This window comes from Parasteatoda tepidariorum, chromosome 2, assembly GCF_982258835.1.
Source record: "Parasteatoda tepidariorum strain Cologne lab strain chromosome 2, Ptep-v5.0, whole genome shotgun sequence".
NCBI classification, from domain to species: Eukaryota; Metazoa; Arthropoda; class Arachnida; order Araneae; family Theridiidae; genus Parasteatoda; species Parasteatoda tepidariorum.
The window spans coordinates 37,120,135-37,139,090 of NC_141756.1; the positions used below are offsets into that span (position 1 = coordinate 37,120,135).

General features: G+C 28.2%; 1 protein-coding gene across 1 annotated transcript; it reads left to right on the forward strand.

Moving 5' to 3' along the window:
• The first annotated feature begins 291 nt into the window (after positions 1–291).
• On the forward strand, positions 292–18,163 carry LOC107436948 (uncharacterized). Its single transcript, XM_016048788.4, has 6 exons — positions 292–395; positions 1,844–2,130; positions 5,400–5,647; positions 7,153–7,290; positions 10,436–10,584; positions 17,888–18,163. The coding sequence occupies exons 2-6, from the start codon at positions 1,852–1,854 to the stop codon at positions 18,079–18,081; spliced, it is 1,008 nt and encodes a 335-aa protein (XP_015904274.1). The 5' UTR covers positions 292–395; positions 1,844–1,851; the 3' UTR covers positions 18,082–18,163.
• Positions 18,164–18,956: the final 793 nt, after the last annotated feature.

Sequence of the window (18,956 nt, forward strand, 5' to 3'; positions counted from 1 at the left end):
ATTTAATTTAATAACTATTAAAATGCTTTTTTCTCAAGTTCACAGACAAACAATCGAATTGAAATTAAAGAAGTACAGAAAAAAACTATGAAAACAAAAAAGGTACAATCCGAAGAATTTTTCATTTTCAACCGAACATAAAAAAATAATAAAAATTAAAACAACGCAATTCTTTTAATGAAATGTTTTAATATAAGACTAATTAAGACTTTCGATAAAACAGAACAAGTTTAATAAAAAAAAAGATTAACAAACCTCCTAAGCCTGGTATATCTTTTACTGATAATGAAACGTAGATGATAGTTTCTATAGCAACACTTTTTTTTCATTGTGGAAAAATGTTTAGCCGTTGTTTAAACCAGAGTAACTTCGAGCCAAAAAATGATAGCTGTTGGGTAAGTCTATGTTTATATTTCCTAGATTTATGAAACAGTTAAACCGTCGTAAATATTAATATTTTTTTAAAAGTACTTTTCTAATTAAGTTTAATAATAATATAAAGTAAAATATAGGGAACAAATATAGAGCCTTTATTTACTTAGCGACGCAATATATTATAGTTAAAACAAATACACGTTATCTAACAAAGTATGTAAATTATATTTGTTATTTAAGCTCTAATTCGTGATGATATTACGCAAAATAATTTAGTTAGCCCGATTACCTCCTTGAATACAAGAAATAGTTATGGCGAAAATTTGAACTTCACAACTTTCATTTTTGAAACAGTGGTGGCTTGATGTTTATGTTCTGCAGACAGTAAATAATGTTTATATGGTTTATCTATGAGTTTACTTATGAAGCTTCAAATTGCTTAAATTAATTATACAAATATCAGTACATAATTATGTTAATATAATTGAGTTATATATATATAGATAACTTTTAAAAAAATTAGCTCTTAATATTAATAAGAATTTGAATTATCTTGTTGCTTATTGATAATTCGATACCTGTAAGTGACGTCATCGTATATAAATCGTGGTATTTGTGATTCAGAAGCCAATCAGGTTCGACACACACGAGTGACGTTGATTTCAGGTATCCAATTAAATCTGATTTAAATCACATGGTTGGGCATAACGACTTTTACTTGTTCTTGATTTGCATGTACTCAATTTAAATTAATTTTAATAATAAAATTTATTTTTACAAATGCATTTTTAATATATATTACTTAATACTTATTTTTATTCATAAATAGTAGGGATATTTTTTTAAAATAGACAAACCAACGGTTATTGTTATTTATAAAAGAAATTTGCTATTTATTATTGGGCCGGCTTATTAGTCGGGCCACTTTCATTATTTTGCAGTTACTGACAGCAGGTGGCGTTACCTGTTGACTGCTTAGTATACTTAATGAAGTTAGAAAATCACCATCTTAAATTGGTGTTAATTCCCGTTTAAATAGATTTCATGTGCAAGAAAGAAGTAATTTTGTAAATATTCATCAAGTTTTTCAATAATAAATTATGTATATCAGTAAGACATTATATTAATTTAACAAAGTTAATAAAAATGAGCACTAATCTGTTAAGTGGTTACCACACAGAACTTTGCAAGAGATATACAATGATCATTTTAATATAGCTTTTCTTTATAAATTGCATTCGCTTTTTTCAAAAAAAAAATTGAATTTAAGAGTCGAATAATGAGACCAACTAATATTTTTAATGCATAATTTTTCTAAAGCTTTAAAAAGGCAATCTCCTTTACGGCTGTTACCTAAAAGTTCAAAGGTATACATTGTATTTTGTACTACAATATATATTACTACAAGTAATCTATCGCAATGCATGAACTAATAATAGTGATATTAAACCCGATATTTTGTTTATAGTTAAAAACATGGGATTTAAAATGAGACTTCTGGTGATATTTCTTCTATTGTTGGTACATTGGACAAAAAGTGAGTGTCCAAATAGTGCATCGATTGCTCCTTGTGAATGTCAATACCAGAATGGAGAAATGAGCGTCTTTTGTGAATCGTTAGAGTTGCCTCAGCTTACAACAATGTTGCGTGACAGTTTTTGTGGACGCACAATTCATAAGTTTTTTCTCAGAGCACCCAACATCGATTATCTTCCAAGCAACCTTTTCTTCAAAAACATTGTTCACGAATTCCAGGTAAGATATTCAACGATTTTATTAATATAAATTTTTAAAATATTTCTAAAAAACATTCGTAATTTTTAAAATTTCTGCAGCGTTATTATAAACAATGTCTGGGTGCGATTTTTCTTAAGTACCGATTTTTTTATTTACCTCGAATTTAAAATTTATATTTTTCTAAAAAAATTGCTGCGTTATTTGATTATTATTCTAATGTATCCGAAACAATAGTACTATGTTTCTTTAAATTCATTCATATTACAATTTAATTTGTATACGTTTTATTTATACGCATTTTAATACTTCTTGGAAATTACATTTGGAATTTCTAATCATACATTTCTGAATTTTAATCTTTGGTCAGGCAACAGTTTCAAATCCTTAATTCTATCGTTGACTCATCGAATATAACAAACCAAAACCAAAGAAAATAAGGGAGAATAGAATTAAAATAGAAATTTTGATTTAAATTTCAGAAATGATATTCATAATAAGCACCATGGAAGTGGGATAGTCTGAAAATTTATAATTCCGATTGAATTGAAGATATAACAATAATTAAACTATATATTGAACTGAAAGATCTCTTTCTTGAAAAATGTGGCAAAAAGCTGTTTCACAGAAAAGAAATTTTGCCTTTGTGTTTCATTTAAGGTCATTGAAAAGACATACCTAAATGGAAATGGTTTACGCTTAAATATATATGATATATAAGATGTTTTCGTTTATCTGCTGATAACTGCTTATACTGTAAGAAATTTTGGATCAAATTATGACATAAAGTACCGAAACCTTTAGTGCATCACCCATAAAATCTATTTTTACCGCAAAATCTTAATCTATATCCTAATTTTTATAGTTTATTAGAGTGATTCAGTGCTTTTACGGTAATTATTAATGTAAAACATGTCCCGGTAAAATTTACGCTAAAAAGTATTGACACCCCCCTGAGTGTCATTACTTTTTACCGCAATTTGACCCGGAATTTTTTGCAGTGTACTTGCTTGTGCAAGTTATATTTTCGTTTTTAATTCCTTATTCCAAATGCGAGAATTGTGACCTCCCAATTTCGTGACAATATATGTATTAATATTTTACGTTATATAGATATTCATTAATTTAAAAACTTATGATTAGATTAAAATAATTGTAGGTTGCTTGTAATAAATTCATTGCGCGTTCCAGTAACGTGAGAATGGCAATCTGGGTATCAAGATGACGGATAGTTCTTTCAAATTCATACAACTTAAGCACAATAGGGTGGAGAAATGGAGGCAAAAGAATCCTTTATGTTACCAACAGCAATTCAGCACGTCTATCCTATATGCCTCCCACAATTTAAATAAATCATCAACATTACATGATGTATGTTGATGATTTATGATGATGACATGATGTATTTTCGAGTATGATATCCTAATGAAGCCCTCATGTACCAAATATAAAGGTCCTGAAATATGCCAGCAATGCATTCACCTTCCAGAAACAACTAACGTGATGTATTAACCCTTTTGTGTAAAAATATTAGAGATTCATATTAAAGAGGATACTTTGTATCTTCATGTCTTTTGGAGATACCTTCAAGGATATGAAAATATCTCCAGACAAGTTCGTCAGATACGTAGACATTGTCTCTAAGCCCAATTAACTCCAGAATACCTTCTCAGTGGGCCTGATCAATCTAAATGAACTGTTTAAACTCAGTTTACCACCAGTAGACATTCTATACAGTCCTCGGGCTCCCCAATTCGCAAAACTTATCTTCTAAATTTTTGAAAATATTTAACACAGTTATTCAACTCAGTATTTAGTAAATTGTGTGTGAACAACTCAGTATTTAGTAAATTGTAATTGTTCATAAATGGACGCGAGGATTAAACCTGCACAAGTTCTAGATGGAATTGCTTCATATGAAATTTTATTAATTGCTAGTTTGCTGTTTTCTTGAGTTTTACTTAAAGTAAAAATTTAACATCATGTTCTTACGTGATTCAACTGTAATTATACAATCTAATGATACGAGTTTTTTATTAATTATACGATAAACTCAGAATTTTAATCCTCTGATGTTTTCCAAATTAGAAATATTTGGGATATTGTTTTTCCATCTAAAAGCATGCCGGATCAGATTATGATAAAAAATACAGGTAATCAAAGTTCCGGTATTGTAAAATCTATTTTTACCAGAACGTATTTATGAATTTATTTTGCGGATTAATTATACGATAAACTATAACTTTTAAACGTCTGTAGTATTCAAAATTGGACAAATTTAAAAGATTGTTTTTCCAATTACGAACATACAAAGAGATGGTTCGATATAAGAATGAATTGTAAGAAATTCCGGAACAAATTCCGGTAATAAGTAGAGGCAGTCAGAATGTCGGTATATTTTACCATAAAATCTATTTTAACCGGAATATGTTTAAGGAATAATTATACGATAAACTCATACTTTTATACGTTTATAGTTTTCAAACTTTGAGAAATTAAGGAGATTGTTTTTCCACCTAAGAACACACAGAAAACTGGTTCCATAAGCTAAGAATGCATTGCATACCTGCCAACTTTTAATCCTTTCCAGTATAATTTTTCCCAGTGGTATTAAAATGGAATTAAAACTTCAATTTTAAGCAAACAAACACGTTGTATTTGAGCAAACTTAAGTTGACAACCATGATAGTAACGCATATTGATATATGTGGTTAATTTTTGTAAGAATAGTGGTGATCAAAATCATTAAAAAATTAAATTTATAAAAGAAAAAATAGTATATATTTACTACCACTTTAAATATGAAAATAAAATCTTCCGGAAAATCCGGAAGAGTTGGCAGGTATGGCATTGTAAGATATTCCGGAACAAATTGCTGTAATAAGTGCAGGCACTCACGTTGCCGGTCCATTTTACAGAGAAATCATTTTTACCGGAACATATTGCGAAACAAAAATCTGATATACTGTAATTTTTACAAGGATATTTATTATAAAATCTAATTAAATAAATATTACTCTAAAAAAATACGGTATACTATTTTACTTTAAAAATAGATTTTACAGATGATGCACCCAAAGTGCCCGTATTTTATACCCTGATTCGATCCTGAATTTGGTAGGGAATGTGCTTTTCTACATCTGCCAATGGCATTCTTTGTTTAAAATGTTGTATTTTTGGCTTTTAGTAATTAAAATTATTGTTTTCCATTAATTCTGTCAAATATTGTTGATAATTATTATAATAAGTCAAAAGAAATAGCATTTTATGACAGAAATTTTAAATTTCAGGTTGAAAATGCAAATATCAGTCACTTTACTCAAGCTGGACGATCAGCATTTTTTGGACAAGAACCCTACTTAGAGCTTCTTTCAATGAGACGATGCAGTTTAGGTGATGAATTGAGTTGGGAAATGATTGCTGAATTACGTGCATTGCATTATTTAGACCTCTCTTACAATAAACTGAAAAAAGTACCCAAACAGTGGTTTTACCATTCTCCTCCAAGCTTGAGGTCGCTAATTCTAAAAGAAAATCAGTAAGTATGTTTTTGTTGATTGAACATCTCAACAAAAATTCTTTCGCTCATAGGATTATGCAAACGAATCTAATTGGTCTCAGAATCTTATTTCAAAAAAGTTTTCTAAAGTCCCAAATGAAATATCCGTGCTTATAGTTTATTATGTTTATTATTTTGAAAATAAATCGCTAATAACCTTAATAAAATATTATGATTAAACAACTAATCGCAAGAAACTGAAGAGGTAAGATCTTACTTGATTAAAAAATTCACCCGCTTTAAAAATATGCTAATTGGAAGTAACAGTTGACGTGTTTCAAGCGCTCAAGGACAGGTGCCCATTTTAAAGATTAAAATAGGCGTCCATTTTTGAAGTCTTGAAAATAAGCACCTAGTTTAGAGTGCGTCATGGCGAATTGGATTTTCTGTTTTTATATTTTTAAAGTGGATGAAGATTTTAATCAAGTAAATATATTATGATATTAGTTAAAATGTGACTATGGGTTTATTTGCAAAATTTTGTGACTTTAAATTTTTTTGAGATATTATTTGTGTTCTCCGTAATATAGTGACTTAAAAAGCTAAAAACAAATGTTTAATAATCAATAAATCATTTACGAACTGAAATCCTTAAAAAAAAAATTATTAATTATATCTTCAAAATGGAATCCGTAGTTAGTTTAATGTGTTAAGTGGTGCTTTGAGTATTTAATTTTTTATGTAAATTGAAATAGTTATCGAACAGATAAAAAAATGTAAAATGCATGGTATTTCTTTGGTTGAAAAAATTTGAAAAAAATCTGATTTAAAATGCATAAAAAAATCAGTAAGCTGTTCGTAAGAGATGATATAATTTTTTTCTATAATGCAGTGATTCATCTAAACTATTGATAGATCTTTTGCTGGGACATAGAAGTACTTTTAGCTTACAGATCGATACAAATTTTCGCAATGTCGAAATGTAAGGATCTTTACAATTTCATTTAACACGTTTCAGAACTAAGCTCTTAAATCATCAATTAAAAACTATCTTTAATTTAAATTTTAATATTTTTACGGGGTGTTCCGTAATTTCCACCCTTAATGTATATTTTACTTATCAAAAAGCATATAGGTAAAAAGTGGGAAATAATATTTAGGCAAAGAAAAACAAATACTCTATACAAAGTCTTCGAATCATTATTGAGGAAAACTGAACTTATATTTCAAATCCAGTTTATTTGCCCAAAGAAATTGCTAGGTTTTTCCAATGATAGATTTTTAACTTTTTTTTCCATCGGAGAATCATTTAGATTTTGATGTTTTCTGTCCAGCCTTTTATTTAGATTTTGGTATAGTTTTTGTTTTTTCTTATCTAAAATATTAATTTGAGAACTCTGATTTGTATAATTTTTCGAATACATTTTTGAGATTATTTCAATAAATATTTGATAAGGGTGATAATTATGAAACACTTTGTACATTATAAACATTGCATTCATTTTTAATTATATGAAATGTTACAAAAGTTCTCATGTTTCTAGGATATCACAGCTTGAACCTGGAGCGTTTCGTTACATGTTTAAACTTAACGAACTAGACTTATCAAGCAACAGCATATCTGAAATTAGTAGAAATTTATTTCCTTATCCGGGAAATGAACTTATATTTCTTCGCCTCAGGTAAATATTATTATTCACTTGAGTTGAAAATGTATTGCAATGTGATATATATATATATCGAAAATCTTGTTTTAGATATAAAAAAATCCTTAAACTTATGCTCAGTATTTTAAAGTTTATTTCGTGAATTTTATTATTTTTAAAATTCCGGATCAAATTACAGTAAAAAGTACCAAAACTTAGGGTGCCAGTAAATTTTACCGTAAAATATTAAGAAACAAATAATCTAGTATACCGTACTTTTTACACTAATTTTAACTCTAAAATCACTGAATAATTATAGTTAAATAAATATTACTGTAACAATTACCTTATAAAATTTTACAGTAAAAATTTTAAATTTAGAATTTATGGATGCTGCACTCAGGGTGCTAATGTTTTTTGCAGTGCTTTAATTCGGAATTTGTTACACTGTATAATGTTGCTTCATTTAATATGTTTTTAAATAAAAACTTAATATAACGTATGCAAGTAATACGTTTTTAAACAAACAATATGTTATAACATATTCGAAAGGCTAAAAATATTTTAGAATATCGATGTTAGAGGATTAACAAAGCATAGAGCTTTTAAAAATTAATAGTTATCTTGATTTTTGATCAGAAACTCAACAAAAATATGAAAATTGACAAGAACAAATTGTTCGAAAAGGTATTAAGTGCTATTCATTTTTGAAATTAATAACTTATAAACAAAAATATTGCAATGATACTGAATTAAAAAGTCAAAAATTACTATAAGCCAGAATTTCTTTGAAAAGCACAATTTTTTATTCTTTGATATTAAAATTTATATACCATAACACTTGCTTATTGTAAAAATTTATACAATTGAGTATGCAAATAATCCCTTTTAAATATGTTAAAAGCACCTTTAAAAATTTTACCTGTTTATAGGTCATTAAAACTTTTTTTGTTCATTCAAATTTTTGTATCACAACATGACAGAACTTCTTGAGCGTTAAAATGTTTATGTTTTGGAGAAATAAAAAAATATTAATAATTTTTTGGAAAAGGTAGTTTGCAAAATATGAAATTTTTATGTGGAGTGCTTCTAAAATAACTTTCTCTGAATATTATTATCCCATTAGATATATTACAACGGTAAAAGTTACAGGTTTATCTGAATATTTTGAAAAAAAGATGAACCATTACACGTGATGTTTGTTAGCGAGTTAGTAGGGTGAGTTTTCTTTTAAAATTCTGGGGTCTAAATGAAAAGTTTGTGAGTCCCATTTGAGATACAAAATATATTAATGATTAAAGATTTTGAGGGTTTTGAAGCAAGGAGATAAGACCAATCAGAAAAATATGCTACATTTAAAAAGTTATAAACCTAACAGGAAAAAAAAATCTGGTAATTAATTATCGTACTGTAGGGAAGTGACCATTTAGAGAAAAACAAGTCTGATAATAAAACCAAAATATACAATATTTAATTCGTTAATGTTTCGTTCGTGTGGCAACGGTTCATTGGAAATTCTGATTTCTATCGTTATAGACGCATTGTTATCAAACTTTTAGAAATAAATATAAAACTTAAAACTAAATTTAACCGAATAAATGGTTTTTATGCCATGCTCTAAGATATAATAATGAAAATACTAAATTTTACCACAATCGCACATTTATCACATAATATAAAACGATTTTTTGTTGTTATTTTACCGAAATCTTAACCGAAGCACATTCAGCTTTTTGGCATTCCCATAGAGCGAAACAAGGTAAATGTTTCCAAACATATATATATATATATATATATATATATATATATATATATATATATATATATATATATATATATATATATATATATATATATATATATATATATATATATATATATATATATATATATATATATATATATATATATATATATATATATATATATATATATATATATATATATATATTATATATTTAAAACTGCAAGAAATCAACATAAGTTTATACAAACAAAAATAAAAAGTTACACTGAGATCAATAAAGGAATTTAGAAAACATGACTTAGCAAACATATATTTATTTACTAAAGATAACAATTTCATTTGAGGGAATATTATGAGTGATATCTATTTAGATTTACGAATGGAAGGAAACCAACATAAATATAAAGGATTATGATATTTATAAGGAAAAAGTTCAATATATTGGCTATGAATTATTTTTCGAGCAGAGAGAAAATTTTTTAATATCTAACTGCAATTACTTTTTGTTGTTCTTTCGTTATCGTGCTTTGTTTCTAAAGCATCGTCAATACGTATACATTACAAATGATTACTCAGAAAGTTACGTTTTTTTTACCATAAGTCTAAAATCAAATTTCATTTCCAATAAAACAGAACTTAAAAAATGACATAAGAAATAACAGACTTTAACTTCCCATAAAACAAAGGTAAAAAACAAACTTTCATAAAGAAGCAAGTATTTTTATGATTATACGGCACGTAATCAGCAAATTCTATAATTTTAATTTTGCTGGTTTTGGTCATAAACTAGTTGAATTTTTACAGATATATGAGTTGTTCTTTAAAATTGCAAGAAATCAACACAAGTTTAAGAAGTATAGAAAATATGACCTAGTAAAAATATTTTTATTTACTGAAGATAATAATATCATTTGAGGAAATGTTATGAATGATATCTATTTTGATTTACAAGGGGAAAGAAACCAACATAAATCTGAAGGATTAAATATTTTTATAGAAAAAACTCAATGACCACAAAATATTTTTCGTGGAAAGAGAAAAATAGTTAATATCTTACTGCAATTACTTTTTGTAGTTACTTTTTCACCGTGCTTTGTTTTTAAAGCGTCGTCAATACGTATATAACAAGTAATTTCTCAGAAAGTTGCGAATTTTTTGACCATAAGTCTAAAATAAAATGTTATTTCCAATAATACAGATCTTAAAAAAATAAATAAAATCTAGCTTCAATCATCAGAAAGATTTTTTTATCACTTCAACGCCCATAATGAAACTCATGAAATTCCATCATATTTATTTTATGGCTTTTCGCCTAAATCGGAAAAAGGTCCTTTTAAATTCTCAGGAAACGTAAACACTTACTCAGAGTGCTTTGATTTAAAGATAAACTTTATTTTGAACATGGGTTGTAAAAGCTCTTTTTCTCTGTCATAGTGACAACAATCTGCGCTCTCTACCGGAAGACTTATTCGATGAGATGTTCGGATTGCGGAGGCTTTATTTAGACAACAATAAACTTTCTACTCTTGCAGAAAATGTATGGAAACCCATTTTAGGAGAACTGGAACGTGTGGAATTATACGGTTTGTATTTAACATCGTTTTGAATAACCCTCTTCCATATGTTATTGCGCTTCTCTCTGTTATTGAAATGAGACTTGACTTGCTAAATTAACTTTCTTGAATATTCCTGAAGTCTTATAGCTCCAAGTTTAGAATATTATGCAAAATAACGGACTTTTACGATTTCATGAATTTCTACAAGCAAACGATCTAAAACATTATTTTTATAATATTTAATATCACATATCAGTTCTACAGATTTTTCACACCACAAAGTATAAATTTTCTTTTGTTTTAATATAAAAAGAGACTATTTATTATTTTTATGGAAATTAAAATTGCAATATTAAAATTAAAAAGAAAACATTTTATGAAGGTGAATCAATTGTGCGATATATTACGTATTCAATGAAGGTAAAGTAGAATTTTTTTTTGAAATGTCTACACCGCAAAAAATTCCGGATCTAGTTATGACAAAAAGTATGACACTCGGGGTGCCGGTACTCTTAACCGTGAAATTAATCTGATATATCGTAATTTTTACGAAACTGCTTACTGTAAAATCATTGAAATGAAGTAAATATTACTACAATGTTTATGGTGTAGAGTTTTTTTGGAAAAATGGATTTTAAGGTAAAATGAATAATATAAATGATGTATTCGGGGTGGAAGCAGTACATTTTACCGTAATTTTATATGGAATTACTAATGTTCTAAGCTGTACTCACGTAGTGTGTTTGTTAAAAATATTGAACACTCAAATTATGCATTAACTTTTTATAAGCTTCAAATTTTCGACATTTTATAATTTATTTTATAATTAAAAGGGGAGAGTGGGGTCAATTGTAACAGTTTTTACTTAACTATTTTTAACTAACAAAAAATGCAATATACTATTAGTATTAATTGACAGATGAGAGACTATCCTCCACTAGAAAAAAAATAATAAATACCTTATTTTAAATTTTATTATACTAGTTATTAAAAATTTTTGACAGTCGTGCACTTGTTACTATTGTCCCCACTGACCGGGTCAATTGTAACAGTTCATAAATTCAACTAAAACGTAGTTAATTATACATATTATCACAGTTGTGATAGATTTTTTTATTGATCAAAATAGTAGTGATATTTTAGGAGTAAAAATAATAATGAAGCAGAGACCTAAAGGGTTAAACTTTTAACTATAAAGGGTTAAAGATTTTAATTCATGCTGTGAAAGGTGACGAATAAAATAATGCACATGCGACATAATATAAATGATATAGGAAACTATTGGTGGTTCTTAAAGAGTTAAGTAATGGTTTGTAAACATAAGATAATTTATTTTCAGCTGTTACAATCGTCCGTTTACTTATTGTTACAATCGTCCCCAAGACGCCATTTCAGCTTCATTTGTTAAAAACAATGCTAGTTAATTAACAAATTAACAAAACTAATATTTTTTTTGAAATGTTAATTAAGGTGTCCTCTTACATATTCGGTTAATAATTTTTATTTGTTAAAACAAAATTACTTTGTTACAATATAATATTCTAATACCAAAAAAAGTACTTACGTAGCGTGAAAATATCTTTTGTGATGCAACTCTTTCAAAAGTACATAAAAATGGTTGCCAGCAGGGGTGTACATGTAGATTTATTAAATACACCTTGTGCGCCACCTAGGAACCAAATCTAGAACCCGACACTCAAAATTTTTGCTCTGTTACAATCGTACCCTGTTGCAATTGACCCCACTCTCCCCTATTCTATGTTTTATAGATTATTTTGTAACTTTTCCATATATAATAATTTTTTTCTATATGAACAATTTAATTAAAGGGTTGAAATTAGTTTGAGCTGAATAGGATTATAAATACTTTATTTGGACAAAATTATAGTTTTTGTTAACATACATTTAGTAAAAATTTCAAAACAAAAAAGAAAATTTAACCAAATAAATGGTTTCTATGTCATACTTAAAGTATTTTGATAAAATTGCCATTTTGACCACAATTATCAAACTTTATCATATATTTAAAGCCATATTTTATTGTTAATTTGAATAACGTCATTATTAAAACACTTTGGTCGAGCATTTTCAGAACCAGAAACGCGGTAAATTTGCCCATGCTGGACATTTGACCAAAAGTATGATCAAACACGGTAGTTTGATCGGACATGTTTTTTCTCTGTGTAGAATATCAAACAAAATAACAGAATATTATGAGGTCAAGAATGTAGCTACATAAATTTTTCCAATTATTATTATGAATTATCTGATGTTTCAATTTTTTTGTTACATAGAAGTTTTGTGCAACAAAGTGTATATTTTTTGCTACATTATTTTTGTGAATATAAATTGTTTACTATTTTTTTGAGGGAAAATTTAATGTGAATTATTTCAATTTTAGAAGCATAGTTTAAGAAATCGAATAAATTAAAACTATATCCCATATTTGATGAAGGAAAAGTAGTGGTTTTATGAGGCAAGTAGTAAACTATACTCATGTGATATATTTGCTCAAAATATCTAATATTCGAATAATGTAGGGGAGTGTCGGGTACCCCCGCCCACTGTCAATTTCATATGAATAGAATATTTTTTCATGTCAATGGGCCATCAGACATTAATTGTTATATTAAGAAAAGAATATTTTCAAAGTTTCAAGTATTTATGCAGCTGATAACATGGTAAACTATAGTTTTGAAAATATGTTGAACACAGTAGTCATGAAATTAAGAAAAATTGGTTGAATGTTTCGATTAAACCATTTTAATACTAAAACAATAATTTTTTCTATACATGCAGCATTAAAGTATGTCTTAAGTTTAATTTGCACAATGAAAGAAGTTTATATGCGAAAAATTGTTCGAGTGATTTCAAATTTACAAAAAAATTGGATTTCGGGTAGCCCCGCTCACATGAATGTCGGGTATCACCGTCCAATTTTATTTCGTCTATAAATGTACGATTGCAAAGATTATTATTTTCTTGCTTCAAATTGGAATGTTATATGCATTTTTAACAACAAATATTGTTGTTATTAAATGATTGCTCTTAAATGATAGAATTCACTAAAAGTATATAAATATGTAATAAATAAAATAATTTTGTGATAAAAATGATAAATGAGGTTTATCTATTGTTAATACATTGGTCATTTTCATTTGCACCTGAAAAAGCAGTCAAAAAACATAATTTTTGTAACTGGGTTGGGCTACCCGACACATTTTTAAAAGAGCTGAAAAATATGTTTTTTTAAATTTCTATTTTTAAGAACTATTCTTTTTTTTAGTTTATTCTTCTTGCATTATTTAATTAGATGATAAAACAATAGAAACATACAAAAATATTGATTATTACTCAATATTATACAGAAATATAAGCAATATTCCTTTAAGTGGGCGGGGTTACCCGACTCTCCCCTATAACTTTTATATATACAATGAATTATTTTTCTTCTAAATAAATTATTTAAATGAGAGACTACAATTAGTGAGAAATAAATAAAATACCCATCGATTATATTTATCATATGTAACACTCTATATCCTGGCCACAATTAAATTCCGGTGGAGTGAAAAAAATTGGCAAGAAAATGGGACTTCTACCGGAAAACTTATTCTTGAGATAATTGAATTATGGATACTTTATTTGGTTAACAATAAACTTTATACTCTCGCGGAAAATGAATGCTCGAAAGCCTATTTGGAGAGTTGGAAAGTTTGGAATTTCACAGTTTGTATTTAACAGCGTTTTGAATGCTTCTCTTCCATATGTTATTGTACGCCTCTCTCTTACTGAAATAAGCCTTGACTTGTTAAATTAACTTTCTTGAATCTACTTGAAGCTTGAATATCTTCAAGTTTGGAATATTTATGTTAAATAACCGACTTCCACTATTCAGGAATTTCATTTTATTTCACCATATTTAACATTATGAATGTGCAACGAAAAGTATGTAGCAAAATTAAAGGTTTATATAGTACCATAATTTTGTTTGCAATTTCAATTTAAATAAGTCTCAATTTTAGAGGAGGGGAAACTGAATCAAATGCATGTTTAATTCATGAAAAATAGGAGTTTTGTAAAATATCTTCACAATACATAAGTGTTTTGTGTAGTCGAAATATTAAATTACTCGCATTATGTACTAACTTTTCGCTATGCAAAATGTAAGTATCTTTTCTATTGAATTGCATAAAATATATATCTAATAATGTATACTTATTAAATACGGTTTGAACTATGTATGAAAAGGAAGAAATCTAATTTATCCACAACCAATTATAATTTTCAATTTGTTTGATCAAAATATATAACAAATGAATTGATTATTATAGAGAAAAACATACTAGTTTCATAACTAAGGGCGTATGAAAGTGCGAATTATTAATTATATGAAGGATTAAGTTCAATTTAAAGATAAGCAGCATTTTCAAATTCTTCAGAAGGTATTTTTTGTTTAAAATACCACGATTTCCGTGAAATCAATAAGATGTTTTCTCTGAAATTGTGGTGAATATCTAGAAAAAAATTTCGTTTGAAGCCTTTTATAGAGCAATGTGAATCAACAGTAAACAGTTTGGTGAAAAAAAGTCTTCTTTAAAAAAAAGTCTTTCGTATAATAACAATGCCCAAAGTCTGCCACTTATATCTTTTTATAGGCTTACCACTTAAACCTTTTCATAGGCCTGCCTCTTATACCTTTTTATAGGCCTGCCACTTATACCTTTTTATAGGCCTCCCACTTAAATATTTTTATAGGCCTGCCACTTGAACCTTTTTATAGGCCTGCCACTTTTTATTATGTTTCTTAATGTTTTTCAAGACATTAAAACCTCACAATTTTCAACATTTAACATTGTAGAATTACATTTTTTGTAAAATAAAAGACGTATAAATACCGGTATATCAGTTGTCATTATTATTTTGTTAAAAGTAAAGTATTCAGTTTTAAAATAGTTGAAAAATGCTTTGCTTTACATTAGAAATTACTTTTTTATACCAATCTTTATGATGGCTGCTTCCTAATAAAGGAGTTTAGTACACTTTTTTCTTTCTAGCGCTAGCTCTTAATATCTGTGGAATCGAAAATCTTGTGGTTGGTCGCTGAGGAGTACCATGGGTACAAGGATCAGGAAAAATTTCCTTTCCTTTCTGATCTATGTCTAAATTTAGGAAGTGGCCTCATTAACGAGTAGTGCTGCCATCTATCCGTGAGGTTCTGAGCTAAATCGTATTTTTCTCGATGTGCTTTCTTGTCAAATGAAAGGCGCACCTCCCTGACTTAAATCTCAAAAGGCCAATGGCTGGTGAGCACTGCTTGTCCAAGTGTCATTACAAATAACAACCTTATTCTTGCCAAGGCTGAAGTCAAAATTATGCATACACTCGGATCACAAATTTTTATTCGATCAAGATAAGAACAAGCTATTTGATTCGATCGAGTAGATAGTGAGTAAAACGGGATGGAAATCAGCAAAATTAGTTTATTACCTGAGATGATATTTTACATTCGTTTTCTCATTCTACCAAACATGTTTAAATGTTGACAGAACGGCTCTTACTCTATAGATTCATGAGACTTATTAGCATTTTTGTGTTTTTTTTTCTGATTAAATATTAATTTTCAGCCCTTAATGTGCACAATTTGATATGTATGTGTGCATATAAGAATTGAAAAATATATCATTGCAAAACACCCTGTATATCAACTAAATACAATCATATGCTATACGTTCTTATAACGCTCTTTGTTCTGACTGGAAAACTTCGCAAATTTTAATTAACCGTTCAAAGTATTTGTCGAGTTTAAATTCAACTCTTACTTTGAACGACTCAGCTATCCTTGAGCAATATTTAGTTAATTTTGAGTATTATTTCGTTACGAAATTATGTAATTTGTGACATAATGGGAAGTCTCAAATATATGACGAAAATGTTTCCTCGACACGAAACCTATCGTAGTTCGTTGTGGGAAATCGTTAACTTGAATAACGAAACTAGGATGAAAACTTGACGATAAAGTGACTAAATATGCCGACCGGTAGTATGGTGGTCAAGTAGTAGACAACGTGATAGAAAGATCCCGAGTTCGAATCCCTTTTTGGACATGGGTATAACTTATCTATTTATCTCTCTGTTCTATTTATTTCCTAGTATTATTAAGTTGACTTTGTCAAAGCTGTATAAAGTTATTATTTGAAAACTTGAATATATGAACCACTAGGATTTTTTTTCTTGAAAAAAATGAATAAATAAAATAGAATGACAAAGTATTTCTTTACTATTGACGAAATTCGTTTTCTCCAAGAAGAGACGACAGTTACTTCGTAATTTTGACGAAATGTTTTCTCGGAGCATTTACAAGGAAAAATGAAGAATTTGTGAGACTTCAGAATCTATTTTTTACAGTGTTATTTGACAATTAAGTAACTTAAATATCTATCCACTTTTTCCATTTTTTTTGTAAAACTTTAAGACTTTCGGTACCTAATGTCGTTGCTTCGGTACGAACTTAACACATTTAAAATTTGGCTTGGAATAAACTATTTGTCTTGAAATTGACTCTTTTGCAAATTGATTCTTCTGCATTACGTCTAAAACCATAAAACCTCAACCCATTTAATTAAAAAATTAACACCATGCACATTTTTAATGTACTTTTGACTGGGCAAAGTAATTTCATTTTATGGCGCTTGTATTGTTTGGTAATAATGAGGTAATAAATGCTAGACTCGTATTTTTAAAAAAAAATTAGTTAGGAGTCTAAGCTTTTCCTCGAATTGTTAAAAATCTGAGTTTAACAACTTACTTTTAATTGAAAGTCGGAGTTCATTATTTTACATACGGTTTTCTTTTACAATAAACATGATTCAGATAATTATTTTAAGTCTTAGTTTATAACATACCTTATTCTGTTCTTTAGTTTTAATTTGTTCTTTTATATTTAGTTCTGTATTGTTCTTTTAAATTTTTTATGGCAGGATTGTTACCAGAGCAAAAAAAGGAAAAAAAAATCAGAAATATTCGAAATAAAAAAAAAGATCTGCACCTAACGTATGAAATGTGTCACAGTGGCAACAGATTTTAATTGCTTACTAAAACAACGTGTCTCTTGATGGAATGAAATGTAATTTTAAACTCATATTTCTGCTGATTTTAAGAACTGAACTTTTCTATTGGAAAAGCAGCAGAAATCTATTTATTACTGTGCGAAGTTGAACTAAATGAATAAAAGAGTTGATTGTGTTAAAAAGTAGTATTTCAGAGTAGTATTTCTCTCTATATATTATTGCTAAAACTTATGTATAAGTAATTGTTGATTTTGCTTCAGGTAATCCAATCGATTGCGGCTGCAATCTTGAGTGGATTTCAGAGTTGAAATTGCCTCAGCATTTCTATGGAAAGTGTAATTCAAATGCAGTGAAAAATATTCGTCCTATTGAAGTATGTAAATACCCTGATTTGGTGGAACTGCGCAAGCTGGCAAAGAATGAATTCTATTGCTGGTTTTGTGATGAAATTTAGCTAAAGAGTGTTTAGTCATATAATATTTTTTTTTCATTTGCTGTATCATAATGTATCATAATAAAATTTTAATAGTAAAACACGTTCACGGAGGAAAACATTTAAGTAAAAATACTGAATTGTATGGTAATTGCATTTCTGGTAAAATAAAAACAGCAGCGTAATTCTGGTTGATAAAACTGCAAAATTCGTTATTCAAACCATTACTTTGGTAACGGTTCACCGAAAATTCTGGTTTTCAAAATTACAGATCTCATTACCATGTAGTCAATAAAAAATACGAACTGAAATATAAATTTAACCAAATAAATGTTTCCTAGCCGGCCAGGTGGCCGAGCTGTTGGCACGCCTGACTGAGAAACCAATGGCTGCGGGTTCGAATCCTGCTCTGGGCATGGATGTTTCTCTCTTTGTGTTGTTCTCTGTTGTGTGTGATGTGTGAATGTGTCCCACCCTATGAACGGGTTTGTGGCAGTGTGGCGTGGGTAACGTTGCTCGCCTCCGTGACTTAGGTTCACAGGTGCCCACTGGGTAACGTAAAATGGGTAACAATTCCGGCATCTTCTAAGGCGAAGAATAAAGTTCAGTGCCTGCTATTTAAAATAAATAAATAAATAAATGTTTCTTATGCAATGTTCTAAGTAAGGTATCATGACAAAATTATTACATTTTGTCACATTTATCAAGTTTTATTATTCAAATCACTAAATTTTATCATTATAAGATTATATTTTATTGCTAATTACCAAAATCTTTACCAAAGCCCTCCGGTAAAAATAACTGAGTCCCTATAGAGGCAGAAACACTGTAAATTTTACTATGTTCAGGTAGTTAAGACTATACTTTTTTTCTCAGGGTTCAAATTTTCTGTAAAC